The sequence below is a fragment of the Mustela erminea genome, chromosome 8 (assembly GCF_009829155.1).
Source record: "Mustela erminea isolate mMusErm1 chromosome 8, mMusErm1.Pri, whole genome shotgun sequence".
NCBI classification, from domain to species: domain Eukaryota; kingdom Metazoa; phylum Chordata; class Mammalia; order Carnivora; family Mustelidae; genus Mustela; species Mustela erminea.
In genome coordinates, this window is record NC_045621.1 from 11,122,238 (window position 1) to 11,142,943 (window position 20,706).

Sequence of the window (20,706 nt, forward strand, 5' to 3'; positions counted from 1 at the left end):
ACTGACTTAGAGGATCAGTGGACTCCTAATCTTCCTGAGGCAGGTTCTGCTTTGTGTGTTACTAACAAAGAAGTAAAGAAGTTTCTTGGCTCGCTGGGCTAGTTCCCTCTCTGGGCTGAGTTTTTCTCTGTCTTAATCTGCGAAACCCTTGAGGACAGTGACTGTGTCTGTTTCATTCCCCCCCCAACCCCCGCCAAGTCTAACACACTTCTGATGTGGGACATCTGAGTCACTGAAATATAACAAATGAAAAGGGACAGAGATGAAATTTTAAAATGCCAAACTGAAATGTCATAATAATGAACATTTTAACATGAAAGTGGCCTAATAATAGATACCCCAGCTATGCTGGTGTATATGGATAATTGCGGATGTACTTGTCATCTCTGTCTGTTGTTTGTATGAATGTTATCCTCTGGAGAGGCACAGGACAGGTGGTCATTACAGGAAATCGAGGTAAGCCTCCTATTGCAAAGTCGGTCTGAGAGACAGACTAAAGTGTCTCAATTACTACCTGCAGCTGTCTAGCAACTCTTCCTCGCCCCTACCACCAGGCCACCAACCCATGTCATTGTGGCCCCAGATGATCCACATTTCCCACATTCTCTAACCTCCCTATTTTGTCCTTGTTCCTGATGTGTCTTCACTGCACAAAGCCAGTGTCCATCTCTGTGGAAAGGTACTTAATATCTGGGCTTCCATGGTCTCCATCACCAGATCTTTTTTTTTTTTTTTAAGATTTTATTTATTTGACAGAGAGAGAGAGAGCAAAAATAGGCAGAGAGGCAGGCAGAGAAAGAGGGGGAAGCAGCTTCCCTGCTGAGCAGAGAGCCTGATGTGGGGCTCAATCCCAGGACCCCGAGATCATGACCCAAGCCGAAGGCAGAGGCTTAACCCACTGAGCCACCCAGGCGCCCCTCCATCACCAGATCTTATACTAGAATCAGGTTCACACAACTCATTTAAAAAAGAAGTTGACTCCCCACAGACTCAATCAGATTTGCTCTCTTCCGCAGATAATTATAACTGAGTTTCTATCTCTACTGGCCATGGCAGCGGTTGGGGGGGGGGCGGGGTGTAGATTTGAACTAGGAGTTTAGCAAAGGAATTAGGTAGCAGATAAAGAAAATTTCCTAGATAATGAGAATCTTTAGTCCCTCAAAGGCCTCTCTGAGTTTGTGGCACATTTTATTCATATTAATTCCCCGCAGGTCTTTACATCTAGTTGACACTCAAACTAGTTCTACTGATAAGAATTTTCATAATTCATCTTCAGAGAGCTTTAAAAGCAGAAGAGGTACATCTGGGGCATATTTCAGATGAAAGGTCATGTTATGTCTTATTATTCAAGCTTCAAACATGAATATTCTCTAACCCTAAATTAGACTGTTACATTCTCATAGCCTGAGTTCGAACTTCTGGGCCTCACTGGCACACATACACAAGGACATCTAAATGTTAGTGTCAATTTGTTTTTAAAAATATCAAAGTTACTTCACTATAAACAACACTGAAAGGAGCTAATATGGGCCCAGCATATACTGACTTTGCTCTACTTGGAATAAAGTTTTCCAGAGGTCCTGGGGAATAGACAATCTGCATTTACCACATTTCATCCATTTTACAGCCACATTTTTTAAATACTTTAATGTCACCGAAACTGGAACGCATCTTACAATCAGGAGCATCTCAGACCTGATGAGATACAGTTGCTGCAAAAACAGCATGAGTAATGATTAAAATCTCTCCCACCAACCACTCTGCCAAAAAAACCCTAATTTCCATTTACTGCTTTTTTAAAGTATGTACATAGTTTTTTACTTTATACTGCTCTTTTACGTTTTCCAGGGATGCTAGAGCAACCACACAATTGGACTTTTAAGATCTCCACATTTTTTTGACAAATGAAGATTTGAGTGGGCTTTTTTAATCCAGACCACAACCAACTTCTGAGCCTCCATGTTGCATAAAAACAATGTTGATACAAATAAGCCAAAAGAGATGTGTGTTATTTCTAACACTTGAAGGGATAATGTTTCACTGAGTCTCATATGAAAATGACTTTGCACTTATGAAGTAAGCTTAATGGCACGGTGGTGGGCAAAGACAAGGAAAGTAGAGGGCACACACACACACACACACACACTGGGCAATCAGACCGACCCTTCAGGTACTTAGTCACAGCCATCAGCACCAAGGAATAGTAAGTGTAGATAAAACTGTGCTATGAAAAATATTATGTTTTAAAATAAATAGGAAGGTTTAACACATCTTCCCAACTACAGAAACTTTTGGAAAATTTCAGACTTCTTTGTAATTCATCATTACATCTTAAATACAAAGATTTTAAATGAGGAATAAAATCCAGACTTCCTCATTTGCATTCACTCTGACACATAGTTTGCTGGCTGTATTTGAAAATTATTTAAAATAATAATAATAGTTATTATTATTATTATGTATTTGAGGGTTTAAAATATAGCAGAATCAAAATTTACTAGCTGATCTGAATTTGCACCAAGCCAAATTGCAAGAGATTATACTGTTTTAAATATATATTGTTTGGACAATAAAATATATTGTTTTAGTATTTGCTACAGTTAAATAGATGCCCTTATCTAAAAATAGATTTCCTTTCAGGCTCCTGCGACAAATTTTAAATTCACTTGTTTGTTTTTGAGGAGCTCAGAGACTAGATGTCACCTGTGATATGGCTGCATTTTTCTAAATGAGAGCCAGGAAGCTCAGAATGAAGCATCTTGTCCAAAGTCAAATGGCAGTGGAAAGCCCCATAAAAAGACACTAGTACCAGGCCACATTATTTCATGGGTCTCTTACAAAGGGAAAGCAAATTTTCACCACCACCTCCATCAGCTGGTACAAACTCAACAGCGGATATTGCAAACAATTCTTCAGACCAAGAAGATACAAGGTGTGACCAAAGCAAAACATCAAGTTTTGACCTTGGGCCCCTACAGGAGTTAATTAAGGAGTTCAGAAAACTAAGGAAACTAGAGACAGTTTAAGCCTTAATAGGAAGAGCAAAACAATAAACACAGGTTAAGACGATTGGTACAATACATGTGAAAGACAGAGACCTCAGCACTCCCTCCTCCTCCCCAAGAAAAGGAGAAAATAACTGGATATCCTTTACCACACTCTCCTTGGCTTAGCGGGATTTATTTGTCTGAAAAGCAGTGTTCTACTAAGAGTAGCTAAGCTGCAGATACATAATACACTTGCTATAAAAAAGAACATTTTAAAACCAAAGTGAATGGTTACACTTTCTGTCAGTAGGAACGCCCTGTCTCAGCAAGAAGAGCGTCAGGGTGGGGAGAGAAGCTGGCATCTCGTAGCATGTCTACGGGGGAGAGAGCGTGATGCAGGCCATGAATAATATATGCATTTTTTTGCTCGTTTTCAGCCTTTTTATTCTGCTTTGCGGTATGCTAAATTACATATTAAACATGAGATTATAATGATACGTCCATCAAGTACAGTAAAGGGAAAAACCTGATCTGGAGAAATTACTTTGTCATGAAAAATTCAGTTAATGGTACTTGGCAGCCTTCTGCTCTCCCTTTCTGTCCCCATTTCTGAGCTATACGATCAGAATTGAAAACTTGGCCATTCTAGCTGGAGGAAACACTTTTGCTGGGCTCCGAGTGCGGCGGGACGACATCTGAGAGCTCCTCCCTACGGTGCTGCTGGAGGCTCCCTCGTCTGTGAAAGTGGATGTCACTACCTGCCTCAGAGGCTGGGACGATTCAGGGAGATCATTTGTCTAAGAGGACTGGCACAAGACGTGGGGTCCGTGAGCGTCTGCTCTCTCCCCTCTACACCATCACTTCACATGTTCACGGCCATGACCCAGGCAGAGATTCCTTTCAAGCTGTCAGCTGCAAACCTCCTTCAACAAGAGTCATGAGGTTGGGCCCTGAACAGAAACAAGCTCACATGACAATGACTGGAAGGGACGGCTGGCAACCGGTTAACACAAGACAGGACGCATCCCCGCTACGTGCGTGAATTTAAGACAAAATGGAACAGACAGTCGGCAACTAGTTAACGACAACACTGGTCCACACGGTTATCAGCCTCTTGTCTATACATGAGCACATGGTCAATTTGTTTCTTCTACCAACCCAACCGGCTGCTTGAGTTCAGGGCCTGATTATTTCAGCATATTGTACATTCAAGTTGGTCTTTTAAGGGTCCCTCAAGTGAGCAAGGCTTGCTCGGGATGGCAGAAATAATTATCCTACAGTCTATGTCTTTAAAAGACTGTGAAAACACCACATCACTATCATACTGGAAATTCTGTAACGTTTTCCCGGTTCAGTAACTACTGCCAGTCATTTTGTTCCTCAAATATTTGGCAATAAAACCTCCAGTAAGGGCATGGGACAGAGCTGCTTTAAAAACATATCTATATGTTAAATGATATAAGTCAGATAAAAAAAACAAATATTCCATGATTCTACTTTTGAGGCATCTGGAACAACTAAATTCATAGAGTCAGAGAATACAACAGAGGTCACCTGGGGTTGGGGGTGGGCAGAGGGGAATGGGGAGTTTACTACATAATGGTGGTGGACTTTCTGTTTGCGGTGGTAAAGAGTTTCTGGAAAAAGATAGGGGTGATGGCTGTAAAACATTCTGAATGTAATTAATGCCACCAAACTGCAAACTCAAACATGGTTAGAATGATACACTTCATGTTATGTATTTTTACCACGAAAATAAACTTTAAAAAAACCTATCTAGAGTCACAGAAAACCTGTTCTGTCACAGGGGCTGCAGGGAAACCCTGGAAGGGGTGTGCCTTTGCAAATTACTTGTTCTTTCATCTCAATTTTGAGTTAACAAGACTGTCTCTTGAGTCTTTCCATTTGATCATCAAATAACCAATGAGGTAGACAAGGAGGTAGTTAGCTCTGCTTATGTCAATGGATCAAAACCTAGAGGACCTAGGATTCTGTCTTTTAAACCTTCCTTGAGTAAAAAATAAGTAAGCAGGGGCGCCTGGGTGGCTCAGTGGGTTAAGCCTCTGCCTCTGGCTCAGGTCAAGATCTCCGGGGTCCTGGGATCGAGCCCGTCATTAGGCTCTCGGCTCAGCAGGGCACCTGCTTCCACCACCGCCGCCTACTTGTGATCTCTGTCTGTCAAATAAATAAATAAAATCTTTAAAAAAATATAAGTAAGCCACAGAAAGATGTGTTCATAACATTTCCAAATTGGAATAGTCAGTTAGAGGAGACTATTTAATAAGAGACCTAAGACTAAGGTTAGGAGGCTTGGCACAGACTATACGGCTGGAGGGAGAGGCTGGAAGTGGTGACTCAAACGAAAACAAACTCATATGAAATGTGAGGGGGACATCAGAGGAAAAGGAAGAGGCCATGAGCACTAAAACACATCTGGAAAGGTGAAATCAAAAATAAATACATAGACACACAAATACAACCTATACTTTCCAAGCACCTGGCTAGACAGAGAATAGCAAAATCATGACTTCTCTCCCTTTAAATATATATGCCTCAGCCTGCAATTGTTGCCCTTTTACGGACTTTTCCACTTTTCTTCTGCCTTCAAAGGCTGCTCTTTTGAACTGTAGAACACTGGGATGTTGGACAAAATATATACTGGCCATTGAATCATCATTCCTTTATGTAATCACCACACTTGAGTAAGGAAATACCTCGTATGGTTTGGTTTGGAGAGAAAAAGGAAGAACTGTTTCAAAACAGTTTGTTTACTCCTGAACGGTGTCTATCTTACATAGTCCAATAAGTTACTTTTCCTTTTTTTTTTTAAGATTTTATTTATTTATTTGAGAGAGAGAGAGTGAGAGAGAGCACGAGAAGGGAGAAGGTCAGAGGGAGAAGCAGACGCCCCCCCCATAGAGCTGGGAGCCCAATGCGGGACTCGATCCCAGGACTCCGGGATCATGACCTGAGCCGCAGTCGCTTAACCAACTGAGTGAGCCACCCAGGTGCCTGCTACTTCCCCTGCTGAAGTAAGTAGTACTCTTCTTCCTAGGCTGAAAGCTGCACTCCTCTCTCATCATCCCCATGGCAAAACGCCTGACTCCTAACTGGGACCCTGCTGATGTTGGTGGAATACATTGTGCAAGTACTATTTCACCGTTTCAGCACAAAAGTGCATTCCTTTTCACATTATGTAGGTTGAACCTAAAAAATGCATGCCCCTGGCCTATGACAACCACAAACAAAATAGGTGAACTTATCCCCACAGTGAAATGCAATCTAGTTATGCGACTGAAGGGACTAATCGAGAACGTGTAGGGGTAATAGCTGTAGGATTAATGCTGGGACCCACAGGACATGTCCATGCTCACTGAGGACTACCCCGCTAAGATTTTCCATAATCACACAGCACACCAGAATTGAAGTAATAGGACTGAGCCCCGTTTGATTGAAAATGTAACAGGCTTCGACCACCAAATTACTGTATTCACTGTTTCTAGTTCAAAACATTCTAGGGCTGCCAAGAAGCCATAAACATAATAAAACTTTACAGTTTATAGCACTTTCTAAAACATTTTTAGACTTAATTCATTAAACATATTACCATGGTGGTTCTCGACCAAGAGTGATTTACTCCCCTCCTAGGACATTTGGCAATGTGTGGAGACATTCTGGTTGTCACAGCTGGGGCACAAGGGGGATGGTAGCATGCTACTGGCATCCAGTGGGTAGAGGCCCGGGACCTGCTACATATCCTACAATACCCAGGACAGCCCTCCGGCACCTCCAATCTGCACCATCAGACTATCTGATTCCCAAGAGATAAATAAGGCCAAGCTGAGCAACTCCTGCATCAGAGTAACAATGACTTCCAAGACATACACGGTGCCGCATGCTGACAAAGTAACGATCGAGTGGTGGCCGATCGAGTGAGGAGAACTCGCAGGAGCACTGACAATGGGCTGTGAGATGCGCTACGACAGGGGTGTGTACGAGAGGCTCCCAAGGGCAGAAGCAGCAACTGCTTAGACCAGGAGGCCAGGGTATGTCCCCAGCAGTGACTTGCCAACTGGAATGTGCAAGACAACTTTATCAAGCAGAAGCTACCCCTGCATGCTGGCCATGAGAAATCGCAAATGCAAAAGCAAGCGTCAGTCACCGGCATTGTACACGGGGCTACGGAAGCCGGAGAGGAACACGGTGTGTCTCCCTGGAAGGCCAGTCTCATATGAACAGGAGGAGAAGTTAACAGGTAGAGTAATTTCTTTGGCATTTTTTAAAAATATCAAAAATACAGGTATATGGAGTAGAATATAAATTTTGCACAATTTTTAAAAAATAACACAATAAGTTGCGTTGTTAGACTTCTAATGCTGAAGGAACCAGTTAGGTTGCTCCCACCCTCAGGAATATTTTGGTGACATCTGAGCAATGGCAAATGTTCCAAAATAATTAACTCCATGTGTCTGGAGCACATAGAGGATGCAGGAAAAAGGAAGAAGGTGGTGGCTCTGGTGAGAAATCAGGCTGGACAGTATCATCTTAACAATTCTTAGAGGCCGTGTCAGCAGTGGGCACCTCCTTCTGGCTGGGCAGGAGCCGTCACTGGAAGCTTGGAGAGAAGGAAATGGCAAGATCTTGGTGTTGGGAAAGCCAGAGACAGGAGAAAGGTTAGGGTTATGCAGATACAAAGACAGAATCCACAGGATCAAACTTGGTAGTGATGGAAAAGAAACATTTTTAGGCTGAGCAGCCAGGGGAGCCAGTAATGAGAATAGAAAATGGGGGAGAAAGAGGTTTTTATAGTAGGGGTAAAGGTAATCCCATTCAAGCCTCAAGACAACCCTGAAAATTATATGAAACATGTACAGTCATGCCCAGTTTCCAGAGGAATTCAGTAAGGCCCCAGAAGTAGATGGGCTTGCCTGGCATCACACATCCAACAAAAGAGAAGAAAGATGGCGGCCGGGGCTCTCAGCTCCTGATCTGGGTTCTTTCCACTAATGTCGTCTCTAGCCGCATTTTACGGTTGTAACTAACACTGATGATCACAATAGATCAGTTGTGACCAAATTCTCATTGGCTGTAAGAGCGCTGGATACAGTTCCAAATTGGTGATATTAAGTTAGGAGCATGTCTACTTCCAAGCAAAGCCCATTTTGACTTCTGGGTAAATCCAAGAGACAATTACTTGTGACTAACTGTGAAATTCAGGACAAATGATTTAATTTTTTTCCCCTAAACTGTTCTTTATCAATCCCTGCATATGATCGGAATAACTTAAAAATCTTATTTTTATAACTTCAAAAGCAATCGCCCTGGAAGAAATCAAAATCTAGCAACAGGTGTTAGCACCTACACACCCACCTACACAGAGGAACTGAAATGGCCCATGTGCAAGCTGTATGATCAACAGCAGGGCCCCGACTGATGGCCAAAAGACACCTGTGTTCCTTCCTAACCAGCTACCACTACGTGAGCGCATGCCTTCTTGACTATTTGGGAGCAAAAACATTAATAGCATGCTTTATCTCAGAGGATTTTAAAGTCCAAAACATGCTCCACGACACACATCAGAAATACTCAGTTCACACCAACAATATCGTGTCTCTGTATTAATAGCTGATACTATTAATGGAGCGTCATTGTATGCCAGGCACCAGACCAAGAACTTATGTGATTTATCTCATTTACTCCTCCTATTACTCTCCTGGTTTTACTGACAAAGAACAAGGCTCGTAGAAGTGAGGTCATGGAGGCCTGAAAGCCATATCTAACTGATTCCAGAATTCATGCTCTTAACCACCAGGCTTCCTGCTTCCCCCAAAGACTCTATTATCCTAGAACATAGCTCAGGGCACATCGGGTTTCTATGGTTCTTGTCACCTTCCCTTGAACTTGACAGACATGTAATTAGTCCATTGTCTTAAATCAAGTGTAGCAACTCACAGAGGAAGTGGATTTCCATTCATAGCTTGAAACAATGTCAACCTGAGTTCATGTCCTAGCGGTCCTAAGCCACTGACCCTAGCCACCAAAATATTACCTCCTCATTAGAAAAAGTGGATCCCTCACCCATGAACACAAATGGAAAAGGCAGCCCTTTCCCACTCTTATTTTCCTGTCTACCTCTTCTTTTTGTGGCTTGTATGAGTTTCTCACGAGTTCATTAAAAATGGAGTATCGCTTCTTCTCAGGATCAACTTTCACACACAGTATACCCACTGCAGAATTTATACAAATGTCGACGATGTAAAGATCCTGTCTCCTTGCTGGCAAGGGAAACGTTCGATAAACAAGTAAAAAATAATTAAGATGGGCCTGACACGGTTGACTCCTCCCACTGACCATGTAAAGGGATGGTATGGAGCCTGAGACTTTGCCGGGGAGATCCGAATCTCAACTTGCCCCGGAGCCTCCTGAGTAAGCTTAGGATGGTAAAGTGCTTCCCTGAGTCCTGATTTCTTTATCTGTAAAATGGAGACCCTGGAGCCTACCTCCTGTGGTATACATGAGAGGTTAAGGACTGCAAATGTGAAACGTTTTAATACCTGCTCATGACATCAAAGCCCTCGGTAAGTGAGAACTTCCACTCCACGACAGAAAGCACCACAACCTCTGCATTTCTCCCCGCTGAAGTGTGGTGTAACTAAACTAAAAGACAGAAGACAGCTCTCTGAGCAGGACCGCCCCTCCTCCCTCACCGCCCACCAGCGGCTTTCTAGGTTCCCCCGAACCCCACTCGGGTATACTGACCTGGGAGAGAGGGCATTCTTTGGCTAATGTGCTCTGGTTCATCTCTTTGAGCAGTTCCTTTAAGGCATTGCGGACTGTGGCGTGGTTCCACTGCTCCGCAGGCAAGTCTTCCAGCTTCGAACAACTGGGAAAACAGGACAAGAATGAACAAGGCGCAAAGCTGAACGGAGGGCCCTGGCTGCAGAGGGTACAGAGCGCGACCGTCACGCCGGCCCCTCTGCCAGCAGGGGGACAACTGCTGAAGTTCCGGCTCCAGGGCAGGCCCTGGATGAGGGAAAGGGAGCGAAACTGCTTCTCCAGGATGCACCCAGAGCTCAACTCGGCTCCTTTAAGATTGTTTTCACACTCGCCGAAGAATAGTCACTTCAGATGGGAAGAATTGCTAATAATTTAAAATATGGTTTTTCCAGTTTGTTGATGAAAATACCAAGGCAATGTGATTATAAACTTCCACTGTATGAGTTTAATTACTGGACACCCCTAAGGTTTAATGCAGACAAGCGGTCCATTAAAATTCAAGGCATGAAGGTCTACTCTTCACTCTCCCAGAACAATTCGGAGCATTGTCTTCCTAACCCAGAGTAACTTTTGGGAGAGGACACTAAAGCCTTCCTAGACAAGGATGGGGACGTTGGGGGCCTACGAAGGTGCCAATTCTCCAATATGAGCGAATTCAAAACCCTAACACTAAGGAAAAGCATTTCTTAAATCCCATGACTTACAGGCACTTTACACTTTACACAAGACACTGCAGAGAACTAGATGCTTTGGAAGCATAACTTGTCCTGGATGCTGTACCTGAAAAGAATCATGTCCAGAACCTCTGCAGGCCACACAGTGTGCTCCTCTAAGGCAGCCACCAGAAAGGGAAGAAAAAGATGCCCGGTGCCAGCACCTTCCCGGTAAGCCTGCTACCCAGGGACAGAACTCAGCCCTCAAAACACACACCTGAAAACAGCAGAAGTGTTTATTCTTCCAATAGTATGTTAAGCATTTAAACAGAGAACCCATTAAATTAGGGGCTGTGGAAAGTTCCCCTTTAAGGGCCACAGATTTTTAATGATTTATCAAGCTCCCCCCTAGGTTCCCACTTCACTGCTTCTGAAAACAAAACATAAAACAGTTGGAATGTGGACGGCAAAGATGCCTGGTGAAGTGTCCCTCCTTGCCTGCTCTCTCTCCCCTGTTTTTTTGCTTTTTCATCTCATCCAACGTCTAGAAAACAAAGGACATGCCAGTGTCGGCAGCAACTCTGACGGACGGAGTAGCTGGGCGCGTAAGGAAGGGCCTAGGTCCAGAGACACCCACCTTTGTAACTGGATTTTCAGTGTCACAACATGGTAGACGTCCTGCAGCATGTCGGCCACGGTGGCGTCGGGCGCGTCTGTCACATAGCTGAGGGGGAGAGGGTTCCACCTGCCCAGCTTGATGATTCCTGCAGCGAGAAGAAAAACACCGTCAACACATTTCTGCTATTTATTAAACTCTCTCCTTGTTTGCTCAGTGTTCAGGAGGTCATTCAATAGTCAACATTCAAGGCCCACTCAGAAAATATTTTACAACCCAGTGCAATAACCTATTTCTTTCTGGCTGACAGCTGAGTTAACGATACAGGAAGATGGGAATGAAAGGGATGAGGTTTAATCACGGACAATCAGTTCTTTTATGTTTTCCTGTTTCTTAAATTACTTAGAAAACCATACGGATACTTCCTTCCCCCAAAGTCTTGTTTCACATTCTAACTTAAGACTGATGCTAAATATACTGGACTGCTGATTTCATAGATTAAAAAAAAAAAAAAAAAAGCAAGCCTTAAGTAAATATAAGATTTGGTTTTGAATTGTACAAGAAAATTCCTGTGTGTGGGCTCAGCACACACACAGTCACATCCTGACTGTGGTGTGATCCCCAGTGCAAACAGCATTTGGAGCTGATGAAGCCGTTCGAGTTCATTTCCAGATTCGTGTTTCACAAGGCAGGGGGGTTATTTTCCAATGGCACAATGACTGACCACAGATCAGAAATAGCAGAGATGCCTTCGACTTCCTTTTTTAAATTGTATTCCTCTGCTCTTTTTAGAGAGACAATGGCACCATTTCGCTGTGGGTTTCCTGCTGCACATGGTAAACGTGCATGACAACGGAGAGAATAAAAATCCTGGTCAAACTTGGGCTACGAAGAGCAGTGACTTTAGGAATACCCCTGTGACAAGCAGATTTGTGAGACAGTTTCAGCAACACATGCTGAAAGTGCGAACTTGTTCATAAGATGAACCCATCTTATCTGGCGCATAAGGGCACATTTAACATTGATGAAGAAGAAGAAAGAAAAACCCATTCGAAAACACACTGTAACACCATTTTTATTCATAGGTAATGAAAAACCCAACGGTCCCCAAGATGGCCGAAACTGTCACACCTAAGAAACAGATGTTTTAGTGAAAAGAAAAGGAACAGAATCTCTTTTTTGACGATACAGTTGAGTCCAACCGCACTGTTCTTTCAAAATATTTTTTATCATCAAAGAGAGAGAACACCTGTACACCCAAGTGAACTTCTAAAAGCTTTGCAAAATAATGCCTTGTGGCCGTGGAGTAGAACTCCAGTAACAGGAAATGAACTTTCTGGTCAGGGCACGTCCTGTCCAAGATGAAATAAATGAATGCGCAATGCTTGACATAATGCTTGAAAACAGGGAATAAACAGAACAAAAATATTAAAATGATGCACTGTTTCAGTATTAAGATCTAACAATCTGGTGCTGAATATGCCGCAGTATAAATAGCGCCTGGACCCCGATCCAGTAAAGCAAAAACAGCTCTCATTCATAGCACCGTATGTCTCCAGCTCGGGCTCCGTAAGTCACATTCCACTTGCCAAGAAAAGCTGTTTTCTTGTGGGGATAGTTTTGCTAACGTTCTCTCTCATGACAATGAAAAGTGCACAGCAACGCGGCATAAAGTAGCCAGGAAATGAGCATCCAGGGCCCACCGGGCAGCCGCCGTGAGACGCCGGGTCAGCGGCTTGGCGTCTTTGACTCCTCCCGACATTTCAAAATTACTTAAAAAGATGACATATAACGTGTCTAACGTATTTCCTTTTTTTTTTTTTTAAATCACTACATAATTTTAAATTCCTTCTAAAAAATCACTATCCCGATAGCCTGTAAGTTGAGTATCAATCGACCATATTCTAAAGACGTGGTATATTTCATTGTAAGAGATTGGAAAGAGGGGAAAATGGAGTCAGCAATGGCCCCCTGTGACAGTCAAGGAGAAGAAGCCGACTGTGTGGGTCGTTCTGGTGACTAAGAACACAAAGGTGGGGGCACCTGGTGGCTCAGTGGGTTAAGCCTTAGTCTTTGGCTCGGGTCATGATCTCAGGGTCCTGGGACCAAGCCCGGCATCGGGCTCTCTGCTCAGCAGGGAGCCTGCTTCCCCATCTCTCTCTGCCTGCCTCTCTGCCTACTTGTGACCTCTCTCTCTGACAAATAAATAAATAAAATCTTTAAAAGAAAACAAAACCAAAAAAAAAAAAAGAACACAAAGGTGACATGAAGCCCACGATTCGGGCCGACGGCTGAGCACAAAGCTAGAGAAGGTTCCTCCATGCTGCTGTGAGTGTGTCACTGTTCATTCCTTTTTATTGCTGAGTAGTGCTCCGCTGTGAGAACAGACACAACGGAGTCACACACAAGAGAATATCTCTGTATGACACAAGATACAAGAACAGGCAAGACTACAGGGCTAATCTATGGGGACTGAAGTCAGAAAGTGGTTACCTCCAGGCAGCAGGGGCAACTGACTAGAAAGAAACATAAGAAGATTTTCTTGCTTTGGCTGCTGGTTGCATGGGCATAACAACTGTCAAGTTCATCAGATGCAACACTTAATATGCACACATTTTACTGTGCAAAAATTGTACCTCAATACAAAAAAGGGTTTGGGGGAGGGAACTCTGCAGGAAATGGCAAACAAATCACTCGACTGGAAATAGTAATCTCCACTTGGAAAATTCTCTCCCCACCTTGATGAGCTTGAAGGAGACTTGTCTGGGCCGGAATGAGACACACACAGGTGTCCTCACAACACTTCATACCTCCACAGGGAGCAGCTGCTACAGGTTGGTTTCTCCATCTTGGAAGAGAGCTGCTGACACGTGCTATTTTCAGGCGATGGGAAGCAGCGTGTGCTTTTTCTTTTTCACACCATATTGAATAACCTGCATGGTCCTGGGAGTCACTTTCTTTGCTCGACACTCTCCCAGGCTCTGAGTGCAGGATTTGCTAGCACAGCTATGTCTAGAAGGCCGCTCTCCTCCAGCAGGCAGGGACGTGGCATAACTCTTTCTTAAAAACCTGTCCTTCCAAACAGGGTCTTTGTCTAAAGTATGAACCCTCCTTTGGAAATACATCCCTTGGGATCAGTCTTCCTTTCCCAACACCAAATAGACAGAAATATTACTCTGGTTAAAAATCAAATGTTAACTGAGGAGATCAAGCTGGGAAGCACTATCACACGGTGACTAAGAACGCAGGCTTCCAAGTGACACTGCTCTGTTCACACCCTGGTTCCTCCGCCTACTGTGGCAGGTCCTGGATCTCTCCATACCTCAATCCTTTCTCTATAAAATGGAACAATAAGTATTGACCTCATTGGAATACTGTGCAGAGTAAGTGTAAAGCCCTTAGTACAGAGCCTGGATATAATGAATCTCAACAATTAGCTGTTTACAGCAATAATTTGACATTCTTAATGCTTCTTTATAAAAAGACATAGTCGACTTATGACTCGATTTTTTTTTTTTTTATGACTTCATTATCTTTTGATCTTTAATTGGGTCATGTGCCTGTAAAAGGCCTTCCTTATTTTAAATCAGAAAGGCAGACTGAGCCTCAGTCAGTCCCTCCCCCCCCCCCGCCTCCTCCCCACTCATCTCGTCCATCCTTGCCCCCCGGTGTCCCCTCTCCTCTCACCTACAAGTGGGTTCAGATCTCCCCTACTTTAAAGGAACAAAAACATGACAACAGTCTCGCTCCCTTCAGTCTCGCATGCTCCTGCACCACCAGAGGTATACCAGAAGTTCATGCCCAATTCTCCATCAGACTTTCACCACTTAGATATTTATTTTTCAACTCTTTCCAAGAGGAAATGGAGGTTCAGAAAGGTTGCCTTGCCTTGAGTGGTCCTACCAAGGCGATGACTAAACCCAGACTCACTTCAAATACTACGCCCTCGGTCTTCTCAGTACCCCGTCAGTCACAGGGGTTCAAGTGAGAAGCACAGAAGACTGGAAAAGAGCCTGACTCCATCTCTGGGAGGCCCTGAACGCCCGACTCAGAAGCACACCGGGTCAGAGGGGAGGGGCGAGGCCTGGAGTCAAAGAGCAGCCTTCTCTGCTTGTTAGCTGCCAGACTTTGACGGAATTGCGTCTCTCTCCAAGTCTCTGTTTCCATTATCTGTATGATGGGGATAAAAGCAATGTCTACCCTGGGCGGGGGGGTCATGAGGCTTTGAATGAGAATGAGAATCGAATGCTAGAACTGACCCACAGTGACTGCTCAGTAAACACTGGGGGGAAGTAGGTCCTTGGGAGTGTTTTAGTGTAGACGTAACACCACCAAAGCAAAGTGATAGGAAGGTTCATCGACAGCAAATACAGGTGTATTAAACGAAGGCAACCGTCTAAGGGGGCGATAGAGCTGAGCAATCCAGATGGATGTGTCTAAATACAACTATTAATGGCCTCTTCCATGCTCCCTCCATGGAAGGATAGAGACCCCACCCGATGCTACAGTGTGGTCAAGGAGCACGAAGAAAGAATAGGCTATGGGCCTGCTGGGGATATCTGACTTGCTGTGCTGGAGAAACCTCAATGAAAACAGCCTATCTGTAAGTATGCGCACAGAATTTTCAGCCCTCACACTTTGTGAGTAGGCTTTACAACCCCTATGTGAAAAGTGAAAACTAATCATTACATTAGGTAGTACTACATACACACACACACCCCTCCAGCCCAGCCAGGCACACAGTAAATGCTCAATAAATGACAGTTCCTATTTCTTCCCTGAATACACTTCACACTCTTACTGTGAAGCACTGATGCCCAACATTCATTTCTAGAAATAGTACACATTCTTCAAATTCTCCCTGAAAATAATTCCAACACTGATCAGCCCAGCCTTTTCTCTCCATGGCATCACAGCAAATATTCTTGGTCAGTCTGTGTATCTTACAAAGAACTTGCTTTATCACAATACGCTTTTATGTTACTTTACAGTTTGTGAAGCGTTTTTTGGTTTTTTGTGGGTTTTTTTCCCCCAAAGCATTGGCTCATCCTCAGGAGGACAGCAAGGGGTCAGTATTATACCTGGAAGCGAGCTGAAGCCCTTTCAAGAACATCAGATGACGAAAGCCAGGCAAGTCTTCTAGCTACTGGACCAAAAACTCTCCTCAGCTCTGCTCATGTGCCAGTGCTCAACCACACGATGGGCCTCTGGAGAGCTTGGTCACGGTTCATCCACAGTCACACATCAGACAAGGTCTTGATATTTAAACAACGAAATATACGAGACCGAACAGGTGACAGGCCCAAGAGACTGAAAAGCCAGCTACACTTGAGACTTCTCGAGAAAAAAATGATCTCTCACAACAGTGCCATTTCAGACATAAACATTTCCCAAATCGTCTTCCCTCTTTCCAAGGAAATTATCATCTGCAAACATTTACAAAACGCCTTGTGCTGAGGATTATTACAGATGCAGTTTCAAGGTCTCTGAGTCACAAATTATGGGACTTTATTTGGGGTTTTAAATTCATAAAAATGTTAACATGATTGAATCGAGCACAATATAAATAAAATTGTTTCTATCCAGACAAATCTGTTTGCTAAAATACAAAGGACCTATATGCATTCTTTGTGTAATGCCTTTAGACCAAATAACAAAATGTGATTGTAGGTAAATTCCTCATTACTGACATAAAATTAGGTTGGGAGTGGAGGCAATTTTCGTCTAAAGTTAAAAAGACACAGTAATGGAAACCAGTTTTTTACTCTCTCAATGCAGTATTCTGCCAGAGTCAAAGAGTTGATATATCACAAAAAGAAATCTCAAGAAAGAGGTTTGTGTTCATGTTTGTTATTTCTAATCGTTTGTAACCTATCTCAAGGAAATCAAATATTCTTCTCAGTAGATATATAATTCATATCATTAGTATTATTTACCTCTATTTAGTATAATTAACCTCTCATGAAATTGAGAGAGGTGATAATGCATAGTATAGTTCATCAATATTTGATTCAAGTTTTTAGAAAGCCAATCACTTTTGGGGATAAAATAAAATGTGATAATACAATATAATCAATAAAGTAGGAAGACTGTATTAAGCACTAATAATCCATTCGTTCAACAAATTTTTCTTTTGTTTCTCTAGCACAATTCACTAAGATGCAAAGAAAACCCTTAGACACACTCTCCCTTGTAATTATGGAGCTCACAAACGAGTAGAGAAGCTTATTACTAATATATATATCTACATAGCTAAGTAAAACCACTCCTAAAAGAAACCAAAATGACAGCATTTACCCCCTGTGCCTCAAAAATGAGAAATGTTTTCTTCACGAAGACCTGCAACAGACGGCCTGGGAAGTATGTGAGAATAATTCTCACTGTTTGCCGAGGCATATAGATACATACTGATAAAATAGGTATAATACTGGGTGTACTATAGAATAAAGCCCACAAATCAATCTGTAAGACAGATACAGGAAGCTAGCAAGATATCAGCAGTACTCTTACAACACAGCTCAATAAATAATTTTCTTTTATTCCAGGTGCAGTTCTACATTAATTTTCAAAGCAAAGTGAAAACCTAGCCTGGGTGAGGGGGAACCGGGACAAAGGCCGGGGTTTATATACCTCATAACTCCCTGCAAAAGATCTTAGCAAAGGAGTATCAATAAAAACCCCAACCTCAGAACTAAGCCTTGGGGCTTCTGGTTCACAGTATTATTTCTGCAATACACCAAGTGCTGACGGGGCCCCTCGCAGAAACGGGAGAACTCATGACGTTGATTGCATCAGTTTATCCTCCTCAGTGGCCGCGTCCCTACGGGATAGCATATAATTTTCTGTTGTTCAGCTATGCTTTGTTAAAGAAATTAAAAACTGTCTGTCCCATATAATAAGAACATAGAATTATTTATCCATAAATCAGTTCACATGAAATCACTACCCAGCAGTACATAATAACTCAGCCTGGGTTTCTAACCTGGGCCTGACTGTGGCCCAGTTGGTATATGTGGTATATCATCAAACTGTAGCAGCATAAAGGCATAAATTGTAGTTATTATTGTTAAACCGGGGTGGGAGTGACTTCTCGATGAGGGAAGAGAAAAGAAACCAAACAGAGATGGTTTCTGAAGTATCCCGGTCTTCCTCAATGCGCCGCTCACCCATACCCCAAGAACACTTCATGAGACTCTCCCACACCTGCTTTGATTTTAAAGACTGTGTTTCAAATGTTTTGCGTTGGGGTAAAGGCAAATAGAAAGTGAAATCACATTCTTCTGGCATTTTACATTATTCAGGTGCCATGATAACTTAAGTGAATTAATGAAACCGTAAAACACAATTGTCTGGGAACCTACAATACGCTTAATCCTGTGTTTGTAACAATACAAAAGAAATCAACAGACAAAAATAAATAATTCAGTGATTCAGAATACACGTTGAGGCCATACTGCTGTATAAATTAATCTAAAAATCAATAGACACACACACCACACTGAATGCTCAGCTGCAACAATTCAAGTATTTTTGAAAAACACAAACAAAGTGCCTTTTTTTTTAATTCTTTAAGAACATTAACTTTTATTCTTTTTTTTTTTTTAGGATTTTATTTATTTATTTGACAGACAGAGATCATAAGTAGGGAGAGCAGCAGGCAGAGAGAGAGGGAAGCAGGCTCCCTGCTGAGTAGAGAGCCCGATGTGGGGCTCGATCCCAGGACCCTGAGAACATGACCTGAGCCGAAGGCAGAGGTTTTAACCCACTTAGCCACCCAGGTGCCCCCATTAACTTTTATTCTTAAATAATATCTGTATCTTTCAGGAGATAGTATTATCAGGAACAGCACTAGCATTAAAAACCTGAAATATGGGGCTCCTGGCTGGCTCAGTCAGTGGAGCATGGGACTCTTGATGTCGGGGCCATGAATTCAAGCCCCACTTAAAAAAAACCCGAAATGTGAATTTCAGAGTACTTTCTGAATAAACTATACTGAGATATAGCTGTCTACCAATCTTTTCTGGAGCTGATCACCCCCTTGTGCTACAGAAACACTCTATTTAAAAAATACATACAGTACCATTTGGTGCCTTGTAATTCTATACACGGTTTTTACATTTTCAGCATAAAGATTTTGTCTCATGTAATAGATGCTGCTTCACATTTGGGAAACGTTATGTTATAACCCTGACTTTTATTAGATTATTTAATATAAGCACTAAGTAACTAGACTAAATTAATAAAGACCCTATTAAAAAAAAAACAGAGAGAACAAAATTATTCCACAAATTAAATAAAACTTTCTGAAGTTTGTATTTTAAAAACCTTTATTTAATTTTCAAAATTCCAATTCTTCTGAAAAACAGCCAAAATATTGGTCAGGATATGAAAAAAATATGGTTGGCATTTAGTTATTTGTTTCATAAGAGTGCCATTCAAAACTATTACATGGGGAAAGAGGACAAATGAGAAAGAAAAGTGTTATGAGAAATTATTTGGGATCAGTTCTAAGCTTCTGACACTGGTTAAAAATTATTTCATCTGGTATACAATTTATTATTGTTCTCAATTTAATCATTATCTAAAAGAGTTTCAAATTAAAGGATTAATTTTGGCAGGTAACACAAACAAACTTCTCCCTTTTTTCCTCCTTTCTATTCAGAAATACATTTACATAAAGAGATTTCCCTGTAGCATTTGTCCCCCTAAAATATCTTCAATAATCAAAGACACAAGGGAAAAAGTATACTCTTTTAAACATACTTTGCTACATTCTAGCAGATGCTATTCATAACTTATGTTTAGCCAGGGTTTCTGCATCCTCTGGGGTAAGAAGTATCCACTGAAGATCTAAAAATACAGTTGCTGCACATATTTCCCATCCTAATTAATTACATGTATTCTTTTCAGACAGGAACTCCAATGCTGCAGTAAGTTTTCCTGATGGCCTAGCTTTCCAGGTACATACTCCACCACTGGGCTCAAGACCCTTGGAAACGCTATCAACTGCATGCTCCCAATTATATATTCCAGAATTGTCCCTCAGGCATATTCTGTTTCCTATAATTTAAGGTTACATAATATCTGATCTTAAGGGCAATATTATGATGGCATGTTGATTATCAAAGAAAATGTGGCCATATAATATGCAGGCAAAAAGTATACTCATTAATGTTGTACATTTTTATTCATGTGCCAACTAATCTGATTTCACAGTAATTTGTTAAGAAACTACAATACATGGAAGTAAATATGGCTATAACTATTACAAAATGGCAACTGCTTTTGGTTTGGAGGCGTTTTGTTTTGTTCCGTTTTGTTTTGTTTTGCTTTGGGTTCCTTGAAGAAATTTGAATAATTTTTGCTTTCAATACATCTTCATACAGACTCTACCATTACATCCAATAATGTCCATGGTTTACCGGTTTCAGAATGCTCCCCCTGAAAGAAGTTTTGAAAATTCCTTGATTTCCATTTTTGGGGGAAATGTCCAGCAAACCACACTTCTAAATATGGCACTACCATTTTGATGGCTATGATACAGAAGCCAAGAGTCCGATACATAGGTGCCTGGTCATTGGGCAAATGTTTTTGAATTACAACAAAGGTAGATCTGTAGCACAACATACATGGTGATGAATAATGATAAGAGTCTGTCTTAGCACCCTAAAAT

General features: G+C 42.1%; 1 protein-coding gene across 9 annotated transcripts in view; it reads right to left on the reverse strand.

Annotated features, from left to right (window-relative positions):
* The window catches only part of SATB2 (SATB homeobox 2), a 198,631-nt gene that overhangs the window by 97,363 nt on the left and 80,562 nt on the right, over positions 1-20,706 (reverse strand). For all 9 annotated transcript variants that reach the window (XM_032354415.1, XM_032354413.1, XM_032354414.1 and 6 more), the window contains 2 exons: positions 11,055-11,181; positions 9,747-9,870 (listed from right to left, as the gene is read on the reverse strand). In XM_032354415.1, the coding sequence (XP_032210306.1) occupies positions 9,747-9,870; positions 11,055-11,181 (251 nt within the window). The remainder of the gene's footprint in view (positions 1-9,746; positions 9,871-11,054; positions 11,182-20,706) is intronic.